The 20,466-nt window shown below is 39.3% G+C and overlaps 1 protein-coding gene across 1 annotated transcript in view; it reads right to left on the reverse strand.

Moving 5' to 3' along the window:
- The window catches only part of si:ch211-196i2.1 (collagen alpha-1(I) chain), a 171,189-nt gene that overhangs the window by 735 nt on the left and 149,988 nt on the right, over window positions 1-20,466 (reverse strand). The window contains exons 60-63 of the mRNA XM_061876913.1: window positions 17,850-17,959; window positions 15,640-15,720; window positions 11,806-11,988; window positions 1-7,988 (exon numbers count right to left, since the gene is read on the reverse strand). The exon at window positions 1-7,988 is cut by the window's left edge and continues 735 nt beyond it. Of these exons, the coding sequence (XP_061732897.1) occupies window positions 7,839-7,988; window positions 11,806-11,988; window positions 15,640-15,720; window positions 17,850-17,959 (524 nt within the window). The 3' untranslated portion in view covers window positions 1-7,838. The remainder of the gene's footprint in view (window positions 7,989-11,805; window positions 11,989-15,639; window positions 15,721-17,849; window positions 17,960-20,466) is intronic.

Consider the following 20,466-nt stretch of genomic DNA (forward strand, 5'->3'; position numbering starts at 1 on the left):
CAAAGCCTTCACTGCAAAAACTGAAATCTAAGTAAGATTAGATATCTCAGATAAGGGTGATATTTGCTTATTTTCTGTCTGATAAGATAATTATTCTCACTAAGCAGATTTTATGTTAGTGTTTGTTTTAAGGGTTTTGGTCCTAAATGATCTCAGTAAGATAACAGCTTGTTTCCGACATTTTCTGACCTATATTCAGTAAAACATGCTTGAATCTATTTTTCTCCAAATGTCCAAAACACACGCAGGAATGGTGCACAAGAAGGCGGGGAAGAAGAGGAGAAAATGTTCAAAAGTCCCAATTGTGTCCAAAATACCTTCCCGGGTTCCAGTCCCATGAGTCCTGCCGCACAAGTCCGGGGATGCGAAAAATGTCCAAAACGCACCCAGCAAAGTCCCACGGGACGTGGAAAGAAAAGTGAGAAAAGTCTGCAAAAGTCCTCAAAAATGCTCAAAATACCGACTCAGGTTTGAGTCCCACAAGTGTTATGCCCAAAATGTCCATAACACACACTGCAAAAAGTCAGTGTTCAAAAACAAGAAGAAAAAAGGAAAAAATAAGGGGTATTTTATTTGATCTTAGCAAAATTATCTGCCAGTAGAACAAGAAAATTCAGCTTGTCAAGACTTTCCAAAACAAGTAAAATTAGCTAACCTCAATTAACCCCAAAATACCTTAAAATAAGTATATTCTCACTAATAATAAGTGTAGTTTTCTTGATAGTAAAAGAAATGAGTCCTTTTTGCTCAATACGTTGAAAAATCTTCTGAAATGAAGTAAATGCTAGTGCCTTTATGTTGACATAATGATATGCGCTTTGCATCATGACTTTTTTTTTCATGCTTGAAGTAAGAAATTATTACTTTAAAAAAGTAGTTTTATACTTATATGTGTTAATGGCACAGCTTTGCAACAGTTGATATTCTAGTTTCAAGTATGTTTTACTCAATATAGGTCATCAAATCTCAGTTACAAGCTGTAATATCTTACTGAGATCATTTAGGACCAAAACCCTTAAAACAAGTAAAACACTAACATAAAATCTGCTTAATGAGAAGATTTATCTTATCATACAGAAAATAGGCAAATATCACCCTTATTTGAGATATTTCATCTTACTTAGATTTCAGTTTTTGCAGTGCACCCAGCCGAGTCCCACAGGGAGGGGGGATAAAAGTTGGGAAAGTCTGCAAAAATCTAAAAAAATTTCAAAATACCTACCCATGTTCGAGTCCCACCCGGGTTCGGGTTTGAGTTCGAGTGGCACAGGTCTTAAGACTTGTGGGACTCGAACCCAGGTGGGATTTTTGAACATTTTACCAACTTTTCTCACTTTTCTCCCCGCCTTCCCGTGGAAAGGACTTTGTTGGGCGCGTTCTGGACACTGTGAGCATCCCGGCCGGCGGCGGAACTTGTGGGACTCGAACCTGGGTAGGTATTTTTGGGACTTTTACTGACTTTTCCAACTTACATTCCACATCCCCAAATGACTCGGCTGGGTGTGTTATGGACATTTCGGGCATCCCGGGACTTGCACGGCCATACATGAGATTTTATGTTCGAGTGTTTTACTTGTTTTAAGGGTTTTGGTCCTAAATGGTCTCAGTGAGATATTACAGCTTGTAGCTGAGATTTGATGACCCATGTTGAGTAAAAAATGCTTGAAACAAGAAAATCAACTGTTGCAAAGCTGTGTCATCAACACTCACAAGTATAAAACTACTTTTTTAAAGTAATCTTTTCTCATTTCGAGCATGTAAAAAAAAGAAATCATGACTTTGACACAATTGTGTCTCATATTAAAACAGATGACAGCCATTGCTGTTTTATTTTCAATGGAAAAAATAGAAAATACGTACTCATATAGTAGTACAGTTATTAGTGAGAATATACTTATTTTAAGGTATTTTGGGGTCCATTGAGGTTAGCTAATTTTACTTGTTTAGGAAAGCCTTGACAAGAACAATTTTTTGGTCCTATTGGCAGATAATTTTGCTTAGTTCAAGTAAAATACCCCTCATTTTTGTCTTTTTTTTTTCTTGTTTTTGAACACTGACTTTTTGCAGTGTTCTCAGAGGGCTTAAACGTGATCAGAAGCCCTGACATACATCAACGCTTAAATTCTAGTACATTACTATCTCAACTTACAAGTTTAAAGGCCTACTGAAACCCACTACTACCCACCACGCAGTCTGATAGTTTATTAAATACATCAATGATGAAATATTAGCATTGCAACACATGCCAATACGGCCTTTTTAGTTTACTAAATTGCAATTTTAAATTTCCTAGGAGTTTCTTCTTGAAAACGTCACGTAATGATGATGTGTATGCGTGATGTCACGGACTGTTAGGAAATATGAGCGCTGCACACACACAGTTAAAAGTCGTCTGCTTTAACCGCATAATTACACAGTATTTTGGACATCTGTGTTGCTGAATCTTTTGCAATTTGTTCAATTAATATTGGAGAAGTCAAAGTAGAAAGGTGGAGGTGGGAAGCTTTAGCCTTTAGCCACACAAACACACGGTGATTCCCTGTTTAAAATTCCCCGAGGTGAAATTTTACTATGGATCAGAGCGGTCAAGCGAACATGGATCCCGACCGAATGTCAACCAGCAGGTTTCGGTGAGAAAATTGTGGTAAAAAGTCGTTTCTTACCGGAGATCAGCTGAGCTTGTGCTGTCCGTACTGCTGCCGTCGACTTCCCTGAGACACTGGCGTCAACACACCCGTGGACACACACCTCCGACTATCAGGTACTATTTAATCTCACTAAAACACTAGCAACACAATAGAAAGATAAGGGATTTCCCAGAATTATCCTAGTAAATGTGTCTAAAAACATCTGAATCTGTCCCAATGCAATCGCGTTTTTTGGGGGGTTTTTTCTAGTCCGTCGCTATCAATATCCTCAAACACAAATCCTTCATCCTCGCTCAAATTAATGGGGAAATTGACGTTTTCTCGGTCCGAATAGCACTTTTTGTTGGAGGCTCCCATTAAAAACAATGTGAATATGTGAGGAGCCATCAACGGGTGACGTCATCGTCTGCGACTTCCGGTAAAGGCAGGACTTTTCTGTTAGCGACCAAAAGTTGCGAACTTTATCGTCGATGTTCTCTACTAAATCCTTTCAGCAAAAATATGGCAATATCGCGAAATGATCAAGTATCACACATAGAATGGACCTGCTATCCCTGTTTAAATAAGAAAATCTCATTCAGTAGGCCTTTAATTAGTTTTTTGACGGAGCTTTGATCGAAACTCAGAACACTTGTATCTCATATCAATGAATTCATTAACGTTGAAAAACTTAATCGGGTGTTACCATTTAGTGGTCAATTGTACGGAATATGTACTGTACTGTACTATCTACTAATAAAAGTTTCAATCAATCAAAAAAAGTTGCCCACTGAAATTAATTTAAACCAATTAAATCGGATCTTGGCCACACCAAAACAACACAATGTTAACACAAGGCATGCATTTGAAAAATAACAAACTTTTGGATTCAATGACTATCCTCCTCCTCTTCTTCTCAGCAATGTCCTTCACACTCTTTCTTCCTTCCAATGTTTGGAAAACAAAGTTCTGTCTTACAGGGTTGACTTTGAAAATTGCAATGGCAACTAGCGGTGGGGAGGCTGGTAACTCAAATGTATGCTCGCAACTTTATTGTGGAGATGTGTAACATTTATTTGCCTCTTCATTTAGCCAGTTCTCACATAAAAGAGACTAACATTAGTCTCAATGTGTGTGTCAGAGTTACATACTTGTTTTGCATGATATTAATACTGTTAAATACGATTAAAGTGTGATTGCCAACTGCATCCTCGAGTCTATGCTATCGCTATGTGGGCCTTTGTTGTGAAAACCCCTTCAGATGCTGGTTGGAAAACAAAGTTCTGTCTTACCGGGTTCACTCTGAAAATTGCAACGGCAACTAGTGGTGGGGAGGCTTGTAACTCGTAACAACAAGCTTGGAGACAGCTGTTATTTCAAAATAACCGCAAGTCTAAGTACAACTGTATTTGTTCCATGAAATTGTATCAATTTATTCCCATTAATCAAAATGTTTAATTTCCTAGCGTGTCTCTTGGCTGTTTGTATGTAAGATTTGTTGAACAAATCACGATCCAGCTGCTGTGTGTTTCTGTGTACAGTCATGGCCAAAAGTTTACATACACTTGTAAAGAACATAATTTCATGGTTGTCTTGAGTTTCCAACAATTTCTACAACTCTTATTTTATTGTGATAGAGTGATTGGAGCACATACTTTTTGGTCACAAAAAACATTCATGAAGTTTGGTTCTTTTATGAATTTATTTTGGGTCTACTGAAAATGTGACCAAATCTGCTGGGTCAAAAGTATACATACAGCAATGTTAATATTTGGTTACATGTCTCTTGGCAAGTTTCACTGCAATAAGGCAATTTTGGTAGCCATCCACAAGCTTCTGGCAAACCTATGGTTGAATTTTTGACCACTCCTCTTGAAAAAATTGGCGAAGTTCAGCTAAATTTGTTGGTTTTCTGACATGGATGTGTTACTGCAGCATTGTCCATTCATTTAAGTCAGGACTTTGGTAAGGCCATTCTAAAACATTAATTCCAGCCTGATTCAGCCATTCCTTTACTACTTTTGACGTGTGTTTGGGGTCATTGTGCTGTCCTTGTCCTGACATCACATGGACAAAGATAAGACCTTCTGGAGCAAAGTTCTGTGGTCAGATGAAACAAAAATGTAGCTATTTGGCCATAATACCAGCAATCTGTTTGGAGCAAAAAAGGTGAGGCCTTTAAAGGGGAACATTATCACAATTTCAAAAGGGTTAAAAACAATAAAAATCAGTTCCCTGTGGCTTGTTGTATTTTTTGAAGTTTTTTTCAAAATTTTACCGGTCCCGGAATATCCCTAAATAAAGCTTTAAAGTGCCTTATTTTCGCTATCTTCGAAAACACAGGGCGGTTACCACAGCAAGATATAGCGACATTAGCTCGGATTCACACTCGGATTTCAGCGACTTAAGCGATTCAACGGATTACGCATGTATTGAAACAGATGGTCGGAGTATGGAAGCAGATAGCGAAAATGAAATTGAAGAAGAAATTAAAGCTATTGACGCTATTCGGCCACAGCGTGGGTGTACCTAATGAAGTGGCCCATAGCATGGCTGCCTTATTAGCATCGCCGGTAAAATGTGCGTACCAAACGATCAGGACTTTCGCATCTTGTGACACTGGATCAACTTAAATCCGTCGATTGGTAAGTGTTTGTTTCGCATTAAATGTGGGTATCTAGTTTCAAATGTACATACAGCTAGCGTAAATAGCATGTTAGCATCGATTAGCGTAGCATGTTAGCGTCGATTAGCTGGCAGTCATGCCGTGACCAAATATGTCTGATTAACAACAACATCAACAAAACTCACCTTTGTGATTTCGTTGACTTAATCGTTGCAAATGCATCTGCAGGTTATCCATACATCTCTGTGCCATGTCTGTCTTAGCATCGCCGGTCAAATGTGCAGACACTCTGGCAAATTCAATGGGGGTCTGGCGGCAGATTTCTTGCCAGTGGTGCAACTTGAATCCCACCCTGTTAGTGTTGTTACACCCTCCGACAACACACCGACGAGGCATGATGTCTCCAAGGTTCCAAAAAATAGTCGAAAAAACGGAAAATAACAGCTGAGACCCGGTGTTTGTAATGTGAAAATGAATATGGCGGGTGTGTTACCTCGGTGACGTCACGTTCTGACGTCATCGCTAGAAGACAGATAAACAGAAAGGCGTTTAATTTGCCAAAATTCACCCATTTCGAGTTCGGAAATCGGTTAAAAAAATACATGGTCTTTTTTCTGCAACATCAAGGTATATATTGACGCTTGCATAGGTTTGGTGATAATGTTCCCCTTTAATCCCAGGAACACTATTCCTACCATCAAGCATGACGGCGGTACTATAATGCGCTGGGCCTGTTTTGCTGCCAATGGAACTGGTGCTTTACAGAGAGTAAATGGGACAATGAAAAAGGAGGATTACCTCCAAATTCTTTAGGACAGGGATCAGGATCATTTTTGGCTGAGAGAGCCATGAAAGCCAAATATTTTTAAAGGTATTCCTGTGAGAGCCATATAATATTTTTTTAACAGTGGACACAACTAAATGCGTGAATTTTTAAGTAAGACCAGCATTTTTAGCGTGTAATAAGTCTCTTATTCTATTTGATAACATTGTTATGCTGAAACTAACCAATAATAAATACAATAATTCTTACCAAAAATGCGACCTTCCTGTACCCCGAAAGACAGCTGGGAAACCTCAAACAGGTGCAATATTCATTACTTATCGCGTTAAGCAATGTCAGCTAAGATTCATCTGAGAGCCAGATGCAGTCATCTAAAGAGCCACATCTGGCTCGCCAGCCCTAGGTTCCCTACCCCTGCTTTAGGACAACCTAAAATCATCAGCTCGAAGATTGGGTTTTGGGCACAGTTGGGTGTTCCAACAGGACAATGACCCCAAACACATGCCAAAAGGCTAGAATTAAGGTTTTAGAATGGCTTTCCCAAAGTCCAACCAGAAGACTGCCAGAAGCTTGTGGATGGCTACTAAAAGTGCCTTATTGCAGTGAAACTGTCACGCCCAGAGTTCATGTTTTGTTTTTGTCATGTTTGGTTATTTTTTGGACATTCAGTTCTTGCTTTTGCACTTCCTTGTTTTCTTTGTTTCCATAGCAACTCATTGATTTTCACCTTTCCCTGATATCACGCCCCTGTCCTCAGTTTTCACACCTGCTGGTAAATTATCACTGCAAGTATTTAAGCCACAGTTGCCTAGTGTTTAGCCTGGCAACTTCATACATACCCATATTCCTCATCTGCTTCATGCCATGCTATGCTGTTCGTTCTGTCCACGCCACGTAAGTTTTGTTGTTCATGCCACAGTGCAAGTGTTTTTGTTCATGTTTATAGTTTGGTAGCCTTTTTACTAGTCTTTTGTTTTTATTCGTCAAGTTTGTTCGCCGCCATTGTGCGCGCCATTTGTTTGCCTTTTTGTAGTTTTGTTAGAATATAAATAAATATGTAATCACGTTCACACCTGGCTCGTGCCAATTTCCCTTTGCGTTGGAAAAACAAACTATCCTATAGTCCTAGTTTTGACATAAACTTGTTAAGGGACATGTAACCCAATATTAACATTGCTTTATGTATACTTTTGACCCAGCAGATTTGGTCACATTTTCAGTAGACCCATAATCAATTCATAAAAGAACCAAACTTCATGACCAACAAGTACTGTATCACAAAAAACAAGAGTTGTATAAAATATTGGAAACTCAAGACAGTCATGAAATTATGTTCTTTACAAGTGCATGTCAACTTTTGACCATGACTGTAATTGTTATGCAATCAAATGCCACCTAGACAATATTTACAATTTGCCTCTGAGGGCCTGCATGCAGGTGTAGAACTTGACTTGGTGTTAGAGGTTTTTAAGAATTTGTTTTTTTTAGGTTTAACTTTTTAGGTTCATCCTGAACTTTCAACCCGACGGCCGAATGAATACCCCAAACGTTTTGTAAGTGGCATACTCAAAATAGGCTAACTGTGATACACACCTTATATACATTATGTCAAACAATGCATTGGAAACTTAAAAACAAGACATTTTAAATTATTCCGTACAGTTTTAGAGTGTCTGTAAACAACACAGTTCTCTATGAGAAAAGGAGAGATGATGTTCCCGAGCAGAAAAACAAGAAGTGTCATTCTCAGAAGCGAAATGAGACATTTGTCTTCTGGGATGGCCCCGCGTGTCAAACTATCCTAACTAAAACAAACTGGTCCGACACTGAAGCCGAATTGATGTGAAAAGTTTCCACCTCCCATCGGTGCCACGTCTCTCAGGGGAAGCAGGCTGAGGTCCTCAAACTCAAACACGGATTCTCGGACTCCAGAAACATCATTTTCAGCAGCCTGGCAACACAGGAAGCAAAGCACCCGAAACAAAGTTTGTTATACATTTTGGAAAACTATTAAACCACAACCGATAATATATGCACTGCAAAAACTGAAAAGTAGGATTAAATGTCTCAAATAAGGGTGATATTTTCTTACTTTCTGTCTGATAAGAAACTTCTTCTCACTAAGCAGATTTTATGTTTGAGTGTTTTACCTTTTTTAAGTGTTTTGGTCCTAAATGATGTCAGTAAGATATTACAGCTTTTTGCTGAAATTTGATGACCTATATTGAGTAAAACATGATTGAAACTAGAATATCAACTGTTGCAAAACTGTGTCATCAACACTCACAAGTATAAGACTGCTTTTTCTAAGTAAGAATTTCTTATTTCAAGCATGAAATAAAAAAATCATGACTTTGACACAATTGTGTCTCATAATTAAAACAGATGAAAGTCAAATGGACTTTGCAGTTTTATTTTCAATGAAACAATACAAAATACGTACTCATATAGTAGTACAGTTGGTACAGTACAGCAAAAATGACAGTTTATTTAAACATTTAACATTTGACATTTCTTACAATTTTGAACAGAAATAGTTCATGCACATTCAGATAAATTCTTCAAAATTACAATAAAAAAAAATTGGTTGGGGCCAGGCTGGAAATAAAAATAATAATAAATAAAATAAAAAATAAAAATAAGTATATATATATATATATATATATATATATATATATATATATATATATATATATATATATATGTATACCGTATTTCCTTTAATTGCCGCAGGGTATATATAGTATGCGCCTGCCTTGAATTACTGCCGGGTCAAACTCGCTTCGCAAAATAATTAGCGCATGCTTAGTATTACCGCCTGGTCAAACTCGTGACGTCACGAGTGACACTGTCATCATTTTCAAAATGGAGGAGGCTGATTTCAATACCGGTAATTTGAAATCGCATAAAGGGAAAAAGATTAAGAGCTATTCAGTAGGATTTAAGTTCCAAGCTTACATCAAAATCACATTTTACTGCATGCCTTTGGTAAGTGCCGGAGTGAGAAGAGGTTTTAAAATAATTAGCGCATACTTACTTTTACCGCATGCCTTTGGTAAGCGCAGGAGTGAGAAGAGGTTTTAAAATAATTAGCGCCCCGGCGGCAATTCAAGGAAGTACAGTATATATATATATATATATATATATATATATATATATATATATATATATATATATATATATACGAGCGCATATCATTGTTAAGATAATGGTACTAGTATTTACTTAATTTAAGAATATTTGTCGACATATTGAGAAAATAGGTCTCCTATTTCTTTTTTCTGTTAAGAAAAGTGCACTTGTTATTAGTGAGAAAATACTTATTTTTAGGTATTTTTGGGTTCATTGAGGTTAGCTAATTTTACTTGTTTTGGAAAGTCTTGACAAGCCAAATTTTATTATTATTAGAATTATTGTTGCAAGGGGTTCTGGGTATTTGTTCTGTAGTGTTTACGTTGTGTTACAGTGCGGATGTTCCCCTGAAATGTGTTTGTCATTCTTGTTTGGTGTGGGTTCACAGTGTGGCGCATATTTGTAACGTGTTAAAGTTGTTTCTACGGCCACCCTCAGTGTGACCTGTATGGCTATTGACCAAGTATGACTTGCATTCACTTGTTTGTGTGTGTATGTGTGTGAAAAACCGTAGATATCATGTGATTGGGCTTGCATGCAAATGCAGCGCCTTTTAGGTGTATTGGCGCTCTGTACTTCTCCCTAAGTCCGTGTACCACTCAAGTACAGCAGTGTTTTAAAAAGTCATACATCTTACTTTTTGAAACAGATACCAATCATTTTTCCGATATCACACTTTAAAGCATTTATTGGCCGATAATATCGGCAGTCTGATATTATCGGACATTTCTAACTTAAACTCTTTATTTATTGAATCAAAAATATTAAAATTCAACGATTTGGTGCATTTGCAAACAGCTGAAATTATGTACAAAGCAAAATATTACCTGCTACCCAATAATGTACACACATTCTTAAAAAAAGAGAAGAAATAGAACCAAGGGAAACATGCAACTTAACATTTGTTTGTCTGTACAACACTTACAACCTTTAGCATATCAGTATGTGGAATTCAATTATGGAATGGATAATGCAAATAAGTCAAATTATGTATTAATATATTACAGTAAAAAAAACTGTTTAAATACAAAAAGTTTTTACAAAGTACAAGAAAGAATTAATAAATAATAAATAGGTTGTACTTGTACAGCGCTTTTCTACCTTCAAGGTACCGTACTCAAAGAGCTTTGACATTACTTCCACATTTACCCATTCACACACACATTCACACACTGATAAACATATTGACCCTTATTGAACGATGACAATGATGAATGACACATAAACCATCGCATATTAGACTTAGACTTTCTTTTTATTGTCATTCAAATTTGAACTATACAGTACAAATAAGAATGAAATTTTGTTGCATTAGTGCAGCATAAAAAATCAATAAGGTAAATATATAAATAAATAGATTATTGTGTAGATAAATATATTGCACTTTTGCATATGCATCCACGTTTATGAATGTATGTTATATTGTCTTTATATTCCAGCGAGTTAATCCATTTTTTTTACTTATTTTGTAAATTATGCAAACCATACAGTAAAACTATCTATTAAAGTGAACTTCACTGATATCTGTGTATTTATTCAGTTTTTTTGTTGTGTTAAAGACTGAAAAAAAGGAAGTGAACAATTGCATTAGAAATGATTTCTAGCCGGAAAAGGGGTTGAATTTTAATAAACTCTGTGTCATGTCTTGGTGATCATGTTTAGTGTGGCTATGTTCTGTTTGGTTTTTTCACTCTGTCAGTTCCTGTTTTTTAGGTTGTTTCCATGACAACCCATTAGTTTTGACCTATCCTCATGTCACGCACCTGATTCATTTGAACTCATGCACCTGTTAATCACCACAACACTATTTAAGCCTGTAGTTGCCAGGCAGTCAGTCTGGCGACATCACCCTCTACACACCCTTGATACCCGAATGATTACGCGGTCCATGCCATAGTGCCATTGCTCTGTTGTTTTTTACTTTTTCCCGTCACAGTAAGTGTTTTCGGCTTTTTGTCCATAGTTCTGCCTTTGTGCTAGTTTTGTTTTTTTAGCCAAGTTTGCTCTCCGCCTTGTGCGCGCCTTTTGTTTGTTCCTTTTTATAGCTTAATTAAACCATGTATTCACCTTCACGTCGTGTCCAGTCCGGTCGCTTTGCACCACGGGAAAACAAACCGTACCAAAGTCCTCACCTTGACACCTTGGTTCTTTCTACTCATATTCGAACATGTTAGATAGAATGTAAAACTCCAAACATGTGATGTAAACATTGTTTCTGTATTAATGTTCAAAACCCATCAGTATATTGTTGTTCTTTTCATTGTCATTACTGTTTTTTCTTCTTTTTTTTTGGTTATTTAAACATCCGTCCATACTTTTTCTACCACTTGTCCCTCTTGGGGTAAAAAAAAAAACTAATACCCTGCCTCCTGCACGAGTGCAGGTGTGATACGCTCCAGGCCCCCCGGAATTCCGAAAGAGACAAGCGGTAGAAAATGGATGTATGGATGCATTGGACAATACAATACAACAGCAACATTAATCTTTACTTCTGCTCGATCCCACAACCTAATGTATAAATCCATCTTTTGTCAAACACTACCTATGCTGTTTGTTGGAACACTAATGACAGTAAGAGTCTTTTAAACTGTAGAGCAAGCCCAAAAGCATTTTTCATGGAATTATTTTGCACGTACCACACAGTCTTGAACCGCTCCCAGGAAACTTTGCTGTCTTGTATCAGTGAGGAATTTGATGTCCCTTTCCGACTGACCCAATATGTGTCCTGGGTGGCAGGAGTAGGTCATCTTCTGTGTGGCCGTGCTACTTTGCAGCCTGAGGAATCGCATCTGGACCACGCTGGCACCTGGATAATCGAACTGAACAGCAGAAACGTAACGTAAACTTCTGGAATTCCAGTTTGCTGTTATTTATACATAAAATCAGTACATTTGAACTGAGTAAATGACTTCTCACTTTATGAAGATGTATTTATCTTCCCTTCTACAAACCCCGTTTCCATATGAGTTGGGAAATTGCGTTAGATGTAAATATACACGGAATACAATTATTTGCAAATCCTTTTCAACCCATATTCAATTGAATGCACTACAAAGACAAGATATTTGATGTTAAAACTCATAAACGCTATTTTGTTTGGCAAATAATAATTAACTTAGAATTTTATGGCTGCAACATGTGCCAAAGTAGTTGGGAAAGGGCGTGTTCACCACTGTGTTAAATCACCTTTTCTTTTAACAACACTCCCAACGTTTGGGAGATGAGGAAACTAATTGTTGAAGCTTTGAATGTGGAATTCTTTCACATTCTTGTTTTATGTAGAGCTTCAGTTGTTCAACAGTTCGGGGTCTCCGCTGTCGTATCTTACGCTTCATAATGCGCCACACATTTTCCATGGGAGACAGGTCTGGACTGCAGGCGGGCCAGAAAAGTACCCCCACTCTTTAACACGTGCTGAGTGTGGCTTGGCATGTCTTGCTGAAATAAGCAGGGTTTGTCCATGAAAAACACGGCGCTTAGATGGCAGCATTTGTTGTTCCAAAACCTGTATGTACATTTCAGCATTAATGGTGCCTTCACAGATGTGTAAGTTACCCATGCCTTGGGCACTAATGCACCCCCATATCATCACAGATGCTGGCTTTTGAACTTTGCGTCGATGACAGTCTGGATGGTTCGCTTCCCCTTTGGTCCGGATGACACAATGTCGAATATTTCCAAAAACAATTTGAAATGTGGACTCTTCAGACCACAGAACACTTGTCCACTTTGCATCAGTCCACCTTAGATGCCCAGAGAAGCCGGCGGCGTTTCTGGATGTTGTTGATAAATGTCTTTCGCTTTGCATAGTGGAGCTTACAGATGTAGCGACGAACTGTATTTAGTGACGGTGATTTTCTGAAGTGTTCCTGAGCCCATGTGGTGATATCCTTTAGAGATTGATGTCAGTTTTTGATACAGTGCCGTCTGAGGGATCGAAGGTCACGGTCATTCAATGTTGGTTTCCGGCCATGCAGCTTACGTGGAGTGATTTCTCCAGATTCTCTGAACCTTTTGATGATATTATGGACAGTAGATGTTGAAACCCCTAACTTCTTGCAATTGCACTTTGAGAAACGTTGTTCTTAAACTGTTTACTATTTGCTCATGCAGTTGTGGAAAAAGGGGTGTACCTCGCCCCATCCTTTCATGTGAAAGACTGATCATTTTTTGGGAGGCTGTTTTTATACCCAGTCATGGCACCCACCTGTTCCCAATTATCCTGCACACCTGTGGGATGTTCCAATTAAGTGTTTGATGAGCATTCCTCAACTTTATCAGTATTTCTTGCCACTTTTCCCAACTTCTTTGTGACGTGTTGCTTGCATCAAATACTAAAGTTAATTATTATTTGAAAAAAAAAAAAAGTTTATCAGTTTGAACATCAAATATGTTTTCTTTGTAGCATATTCAACTGAATATGGGTTGAAAAGGATTTGCAAATCATTGTATTCCGTTTATATTTACATCTAACACAATTTCCCCACTCATATGGAAACGGGGTGTGTATATCATCACAGCCAATACCACAGCACAGTGATTCCTAAACTGTAGAGGGTGTACCATTACTGGTACATGGGATCACGGGATTAAAGTAAAGAGTTTTGTTTTTCTTTTCTCAAACACAGTGTTACTGTGGAAACTGTGTGTAATCTTACAGTATCCAAAATTTAGAGATGTCCGATAATATCGTACTGCCGATATTACCGGCCGATAAATGCTTTAAAATGTGATATCGGAAATCGGTATCGGTTTCAAAAGTATATGTACCGGTTTGAAAAAGTAAAATTCATGACTTTTTAAAACGCCGTAGGGAGAAATACAGAGCGCCAATTAACCTTAAAGGGACTGCTTTTGCGTGCCGGCCCAATCACACAATATCTACGGCTTTTCACACACACAAGTGAATGCAAGCCGTACTTGGTCAACAGCCACACAGCTTGGTTTTCTTAACACTTATAGAAGTGACAAAGGTTGGGTTGCACGCTTCTGGAAGTTTTTATGCATGCCAGGCTAGTGGTGACAGATCTCCGCTAGAGATGTCCGATAACATCGGACTTGACGATATCATTGGCCGATAAATGCTTTAAAATAAAATATCGGAAATTATCGGTATCGGTTTCCAAAAGTACAATATATGACTTTTTAAAACGCCGCTGTACATAGTGGTACACGGACGTAGGGTGAAGTACAGAGCAGTTGCATCTCCCAGTCATACTTGTCAACCCTTCCGATTTTCCCGGGACACTCCCGAATTTCAGTGCCCCTCCCGAAAATTTCCCGGGGCAACCATTCTCCCGAATTTCTCCCAGACAACAATATTGGAGGCGTGCCCAATCAAATAATATCTACGGCTTTTCACACACACAAGTGAATGCAAGCCATACTTGGTCAACAGCCATACAGGTCACACTGAGGGTGGCCTTATAAACAACTTTAACACTGTTACAAATATGCGCCACACTGTGAACCCACACCAAACAAGAATGACAAACACATTTCAGGAGAACATCCGCACCGTAACACAACATAAACACAACAGAACAAATACCCAGAAGCCCTTGCAGCGATAACTCTAATAATAATACCATTTGGCTTGTCAAGACTTTCCAAAACAAGTAAAATTAGCTAACCTCAACGCTTTTGACAACCTTAGTTTTAGTTTGTTTTGGTAACGTAAATTTATTTTTAGGATACTGAAAACAACATATTTTCCTATTGTCCTCTGTGGTGGACATGATGACTTGCTATATTAGTGAAGTGAAGTGAATTATATTTATATAGCGCTTTTTCTCTAGTGACTCAAAGCGCCTTATATAGTGAAACCCAATATCTAAGTTACATTCAAACCAGTGTGGGTGGCACTGGGAGCAGGTGGGTAAAGTGTCTTGCCCAAGGACACAACGGCAGTGACTAGGATGGCGGAAGCGGGAATCGAACCTGCAACCCTCAAGTTGCTGGCACGGCTGCTCTACCAACCGAGCTAAACCGCCCCTATACTACAACTAAATGTTTTCAATTAAAATGATGAATATGTTTCATGCAACAAATGCATGATGCAAAAGTGTAACCTAGAGGAAGAAATTTCAATATTGTTTCATTTTCAATCCTGATGTAACCGTAAATAATCTATAAAGTGTTTTGCATTGCAAATACTTACATGTATAACACATGTTTTGTTCCTCTCTAGGAAGCAGTAAAAATGAAAACGAATGAAAGAGTTGTTCAGTTGGCTCTGGTATTGTTGCCAAGGATATTTGGCGTACATACAAATATTAGGGATGTGATAATTTATTTTAACAACAATTTAAATCTTTCTTTTTCAGTTCACTAAAAGGAATACGCATATAACTACCAGGCAGTTCTCTTTTTATTCTCTGACTGCGTTGTTCGTTTACAGGAGTGTGTCAAAACCACCATATATCTTAAAACCAGGACCGCCAGTAGTTTGTTCCTGAGGTGTTACTCACGTGAAAGCCTTGGTCCAACCGGCTGAGCCACTGGAAAGAGCCGTCAGCAGAAGAATCCTCCATCCAGGCTTTCGTGGGCAGCTGCAGGCACAGACAAAGAAAAAACTAGTACAAAACCCAAAACCAGTGAAGTTGGTAAAGTTGTGTAATTTGTAAATAAAAACGGAATACAATGATTTGCAAATCATTTTCAACTTATATTCAACCAAATAGACTGCAAGACAAGATATTTAATGTTTGAACTGAGAAACTTAGTTTTTTTTTTGTTGAAAATAATCATTAACTTGGAATTAAAGTTGGCACAGCGGTATTTTTACCACTGTGTTACATGGCCTTTCCTTTTAACAACATTCAGTAAATATTTGGGAACTGAATTTTTCAAACTTTTCAGGTGGAATTCTTTCCCATTCTTGCTTGATGTACATCTTAAGTTGTTCAACAGTCCGGGGTCTCCGTTGTCATATTTTTGGCTTCATAATGCGCCACACATTTTCAATGGGGGACAGGTCTGGACTACAGGCAGGCCAGTCTAGTACCCAGACTCTTTTACTATGAAGCCACGCTGTTGTAACACGTGGCTTGGCATTGTCTTGGTGAAATAAGCAGGGGTGTCCATGATAACGTTGCTTGGATGACAACATATGTTGCTCCAAAACCTGTATGGACCATTAAGCATTAATGGTGCCTTCACAGATGTGTAAGTTACCCATGCCTTGGCCACTAATACACCCTCAAACCATCACAGATGCTGGATTTTCAACTTTGCGCCTATAACGATCAGGATGGTTCTTTTCCTCTTTGTTCCAGAGGACACGACGTAAACAGTTTCCAAAAACAATTTGAAATGTGGACTCGTCAGACCACAGAACCCTTTCCCACTTTGCATCAGTCCATCTTAGAAAAGCCCGGCCGGGCCCAGTAAAGCCGGCGGCATTCCTGGGTGTTGTTGATGAATGGCTTTCGCTTTGCATACTAGAGTTTTAACTTGCACTTACAGATATAGCGACCCACTGTAGTTACTGACAGTGGTCTTATGAAGTGTTCCTGAGACCATGTGGTGATATCCTTTACAAACTGATGTTGGTTTTTGATGCAGTACCACCCGATGGATCAAAGGTCTGTAATATCATCGCTTACATGGAGTGATTTCTCCAGATTCTCTAAACCTTTTGATGATTTTACGGACCGCGAGCCCAGCGAAGCCGGCGGCGTTCCTGGGTGTTCTTGATAAATAGCTGAGTTTCAACTTGCACTAACAGATGTAGGGATGAACTGTAGTTACTGACAGTGGTTTTCTGAGGTGTTCCTGAGTCCATGTGGTGATATCCTTTACACACTGATCTCTCTTTTTGATGCAGTACCGCCTGAAATCCTTGCAATAGCTCGTTGAGAAATGTCGTTCTTAAAACTGTTCGACAATGTGTTCGGGCATTTGTTCCCAAAGTGGTGACCCTCTCTCCATCCTTATTTGTGAATGACTGAGTATTTCATGGAAGCTGCTTTTATACCCAATCATGGCACCTATGGGATGTTCTAAATAAGTGTTTGATGAGCATTTCTCAACTTTGTCAGTCTTTTTTGCCACTTGTGCCAGCTTTTTTGAAACATGTTGCAGGCATCAAATTCCAAATGTGCTAAAGTAAAATAACATTTCTCAGTTCGAACGTTAAGTATCTTGTCTTTGCAGTTTATTCAATTGAATGTAATTTGAAAATGATTTGCAAATCATTGTATTCTGTTTTTATTTGAGATTTACACAACCTGCCAACTTCCCTGGTTTTGGGGTTTTGTACTTGCAGCATTGAGAAGAGAGCGATGAAAATGTGTTTATTTTAGATAACATGTCGCATGTTGAAATCCCAGTTCAAGAGATCATTAACTATGTCTGTCTCCTCTTTCGTCGTCTTTCTTCTCAGGGATGTGTGCTGAGCTCCGTCTTCTTCTTACTACTGACTTACGACTGCACTGCGAAACACCCCAGCTATCATATTGTGAAGTTTGCGGATGACACAACAGTAGAGTGATACAAAGGTTTGTATTTGTGCAAATTGTACGATGATGGAAATTAAATACAGCCACAATTAGATTGCTGTTCTGTGAGAAACACTGCTAGCAATGAAATACAAATAAAAAACACAAATATTAGCAAGATTAGGTGGAAAAGTAATGATCAGGACATGCAAATTATTTTCCGTTTTTTTGTTCTTCACCTGAGAAGGTTGAGGATGAAGGCAGGTTTGTGTTGGGGCGCTGGAGAAGATGCAATAGGCCAGCAGAGCATCAGCAGGACTCCCTTGGTTTGGGTCGATGTAATACGTGCCTAAAGACAAAAGTTAGGGTGAAAGTGTCTCCAAAACTGATAAGCAATTTGTGTAATAATTACAAATTAAATATCACACCCAGCATAAATTAGGACATATAAACATGTTTATATGAAGAATACATTTACATTTATACTCTGCACTTATTTAATGGTATTCAGTGGTAAAACAATATCACCTTGATTTCAAAATGTTTGAGTTTAAATGGCTCCATACTTGCCAACCTTGAGACCTCCGATTTCGGGAGGTGGGGGGTGGGGCGTGGTCGGGGGTGGGACAGAGGCGTGGTTGGGGCGGGGGGCGTGGTTAAGAGGGGAGGAGTATAATTCACCAACTTTAGTCTTTCATTTATATTTCATATATAATATATATAAATATATATACTGTATATGTATGAAATACTTGACTTTCAGTGGATTCTAGCTATATATATTTATTTTATTATATATATATAAATAAAATAAATTGTTGAATTTCAGACGGCACCTATCAAATACACAGTAATAAAAACAAAGTTGTTCTACTAACTGTACTGTGCTTGCTGGTTACTAAAAAAAAAAAACACTTACCTTTCACTATTTGAGTAACCTTTGTTCTGCCGTTTGCGTACTGGTGAGAGTCACTTGCCGTCAGGTGCGCAACACCACATAAATCGTTGGCCAATCAAAAAGCAACCCCATAACGCTATTGCCAAACTTCACCAGGAGATGGCGACAGACAACATAGACTCACTCTATTACAAACGGCGTCGCCATGGCTGTAACTTCCTCGTTCTTCTGCTTCCTCTCCTTGTGTGTGCAGTTTTTTATTAAAATCCGTAGATGTTGTAACGTGATTGGGCAGGCAAGCTGTTTATATAGTGGGAAAGCGGACGTGAAAACAGGCTGTCCCCACTCTGGTCCGCATGGAGCTGGAGGGGGCGTGCTGAATTTCGGGAGAAAATTTATTCCGGGTGGTTTTCGGGAGAGGCGCTGAATTTTGGGAGCCTCCCGGAAAATCCGGGAGGGTTGGCAAGTATGCATGGCTCTCTCAGCCCAAAAAATATCCTGAACATCAAAGTGAAACTTGAAAAATCTCTTGCAGTTTTTGTTAGCTAACAAAAATGTTGGTTATTTATCCTGCTGGACACCTTAACATTTGACAACAAAACAATTACACAAAGCGACTAGGTAAAGAATCTAGGTATTATCTTTGACCCAACTGTCTCGTTTAAATTCACACATTAAGAGTGTTACTAAAAACAGCCTTCCTTCCTCTCTGTGGTATCGCAAAATATTGTAACATTTTGTCCACCACAGACGCTGAGATCATTATTCAAGTGTTCGTTACCTCTCGTCTCCATTACTATAACGGATTATTTTCAGGTCTCCCAATGTCTATTATTAAAAGATTACAGTTGGTACAGAATGCCGCTGCTCGAATTATGACAAGAACAAGAAAGTTTGATCATATTAGGCCTATACTGGCTCACCTGCACTGGCTTCCTGTGCACTGAAGATGTGACTTTAAGGTTTTACTACTTATGTATAAAATTGTTCAGCCCTATGAGGAGCTGTAACAACTAACTATGAATGAACCAGTGACGTGCTGTCAGGGGAGGCAAGTGAGGCAGTGCCTCCGGGATGAGAATCAGCACCTCCAAGTCAGAGTCCATGGTTTTCGCCCGGAAAAGGGTGGAGTACCATCTCCGGGTTGGGGAGGAGACCCTACCCCAAGTGGAGGAGTTCAAGTACCTCAGAGTCTTTTTCACGAGTGAAAGAAAAGTGGATCGTGAGATCGACAGGCGGATTGGTGTGGCGTCTTCAGTAATGCGGACGCTATATCGATCCGTTGTGGTGAAGAAGGAGCTGAGCCGGAAGGCAAAGCTCTCAATTTACCGGTCGATCTACGTTCCCATCCTCACCTATGGTCATGAGCTTTGGGTCATGACCGAAAGGATAAGATCACGGGTACAAGCTGACGAAATGAGTTTCCTCCGCCGGGTGGCAGGGCTCTACCTTAGAGATAGGGAGAGAAGCTTTGCCATCCGGGAGGAACTCAAAGTAAAGCCGCTGCTCCTCCACATCGAGAGAAGCCAGATGAGGTGGTTCGGGCATCTGGTCTGGATGCCACCCGAACGCCTCCCTAGGGAGGTGTTTAGGGCACGTCCAACTAGTAGGAGGCCACAGGGAAGACCCAGGACACGTTGGGAAGAGTATGTCTCCCGGCTGGCCTGGGAACGCCTCGAGATCCCCGGGAAGAGCTGGACGAAGTGGCTGTGAGAGGGAAGTCTGGAGTTCCCTGCTTAGGCATCCGGGAGGAACTCAAAGTAAAGCCGCTGCTCCTCCACATCGAGAGAAGCCAGATGAGGTGGTTCGGGCATCTGGTCTGGATGCCACCCGAACGCCTCCCTAGGGAGGTGTTTAGGGCACGTCCAACTAGTAGGAGGCCACAGGGAAGACCCAGGACACGTTGGGAAGAGTATGTCTCCCGGCTGGCCTGGGAATGCCTCGGGATCTCCCGGGAA

This window comes from Nerophis ophidion, linkage group LG17, assembly GCF_033978795.1.
Source record: "Nerophis ophidion isolate RoL-2023_Sa linkage group LG17, RoL_Noph_v1.0, whole genome shotgun sequence".
Classification (NCBI taxonomy): Eukaryota; Metazoa; Chordata; class Actinopteri; order Syngnathiformes; family Syngnathidae; genus Nerophis; species Nerophis ophidion.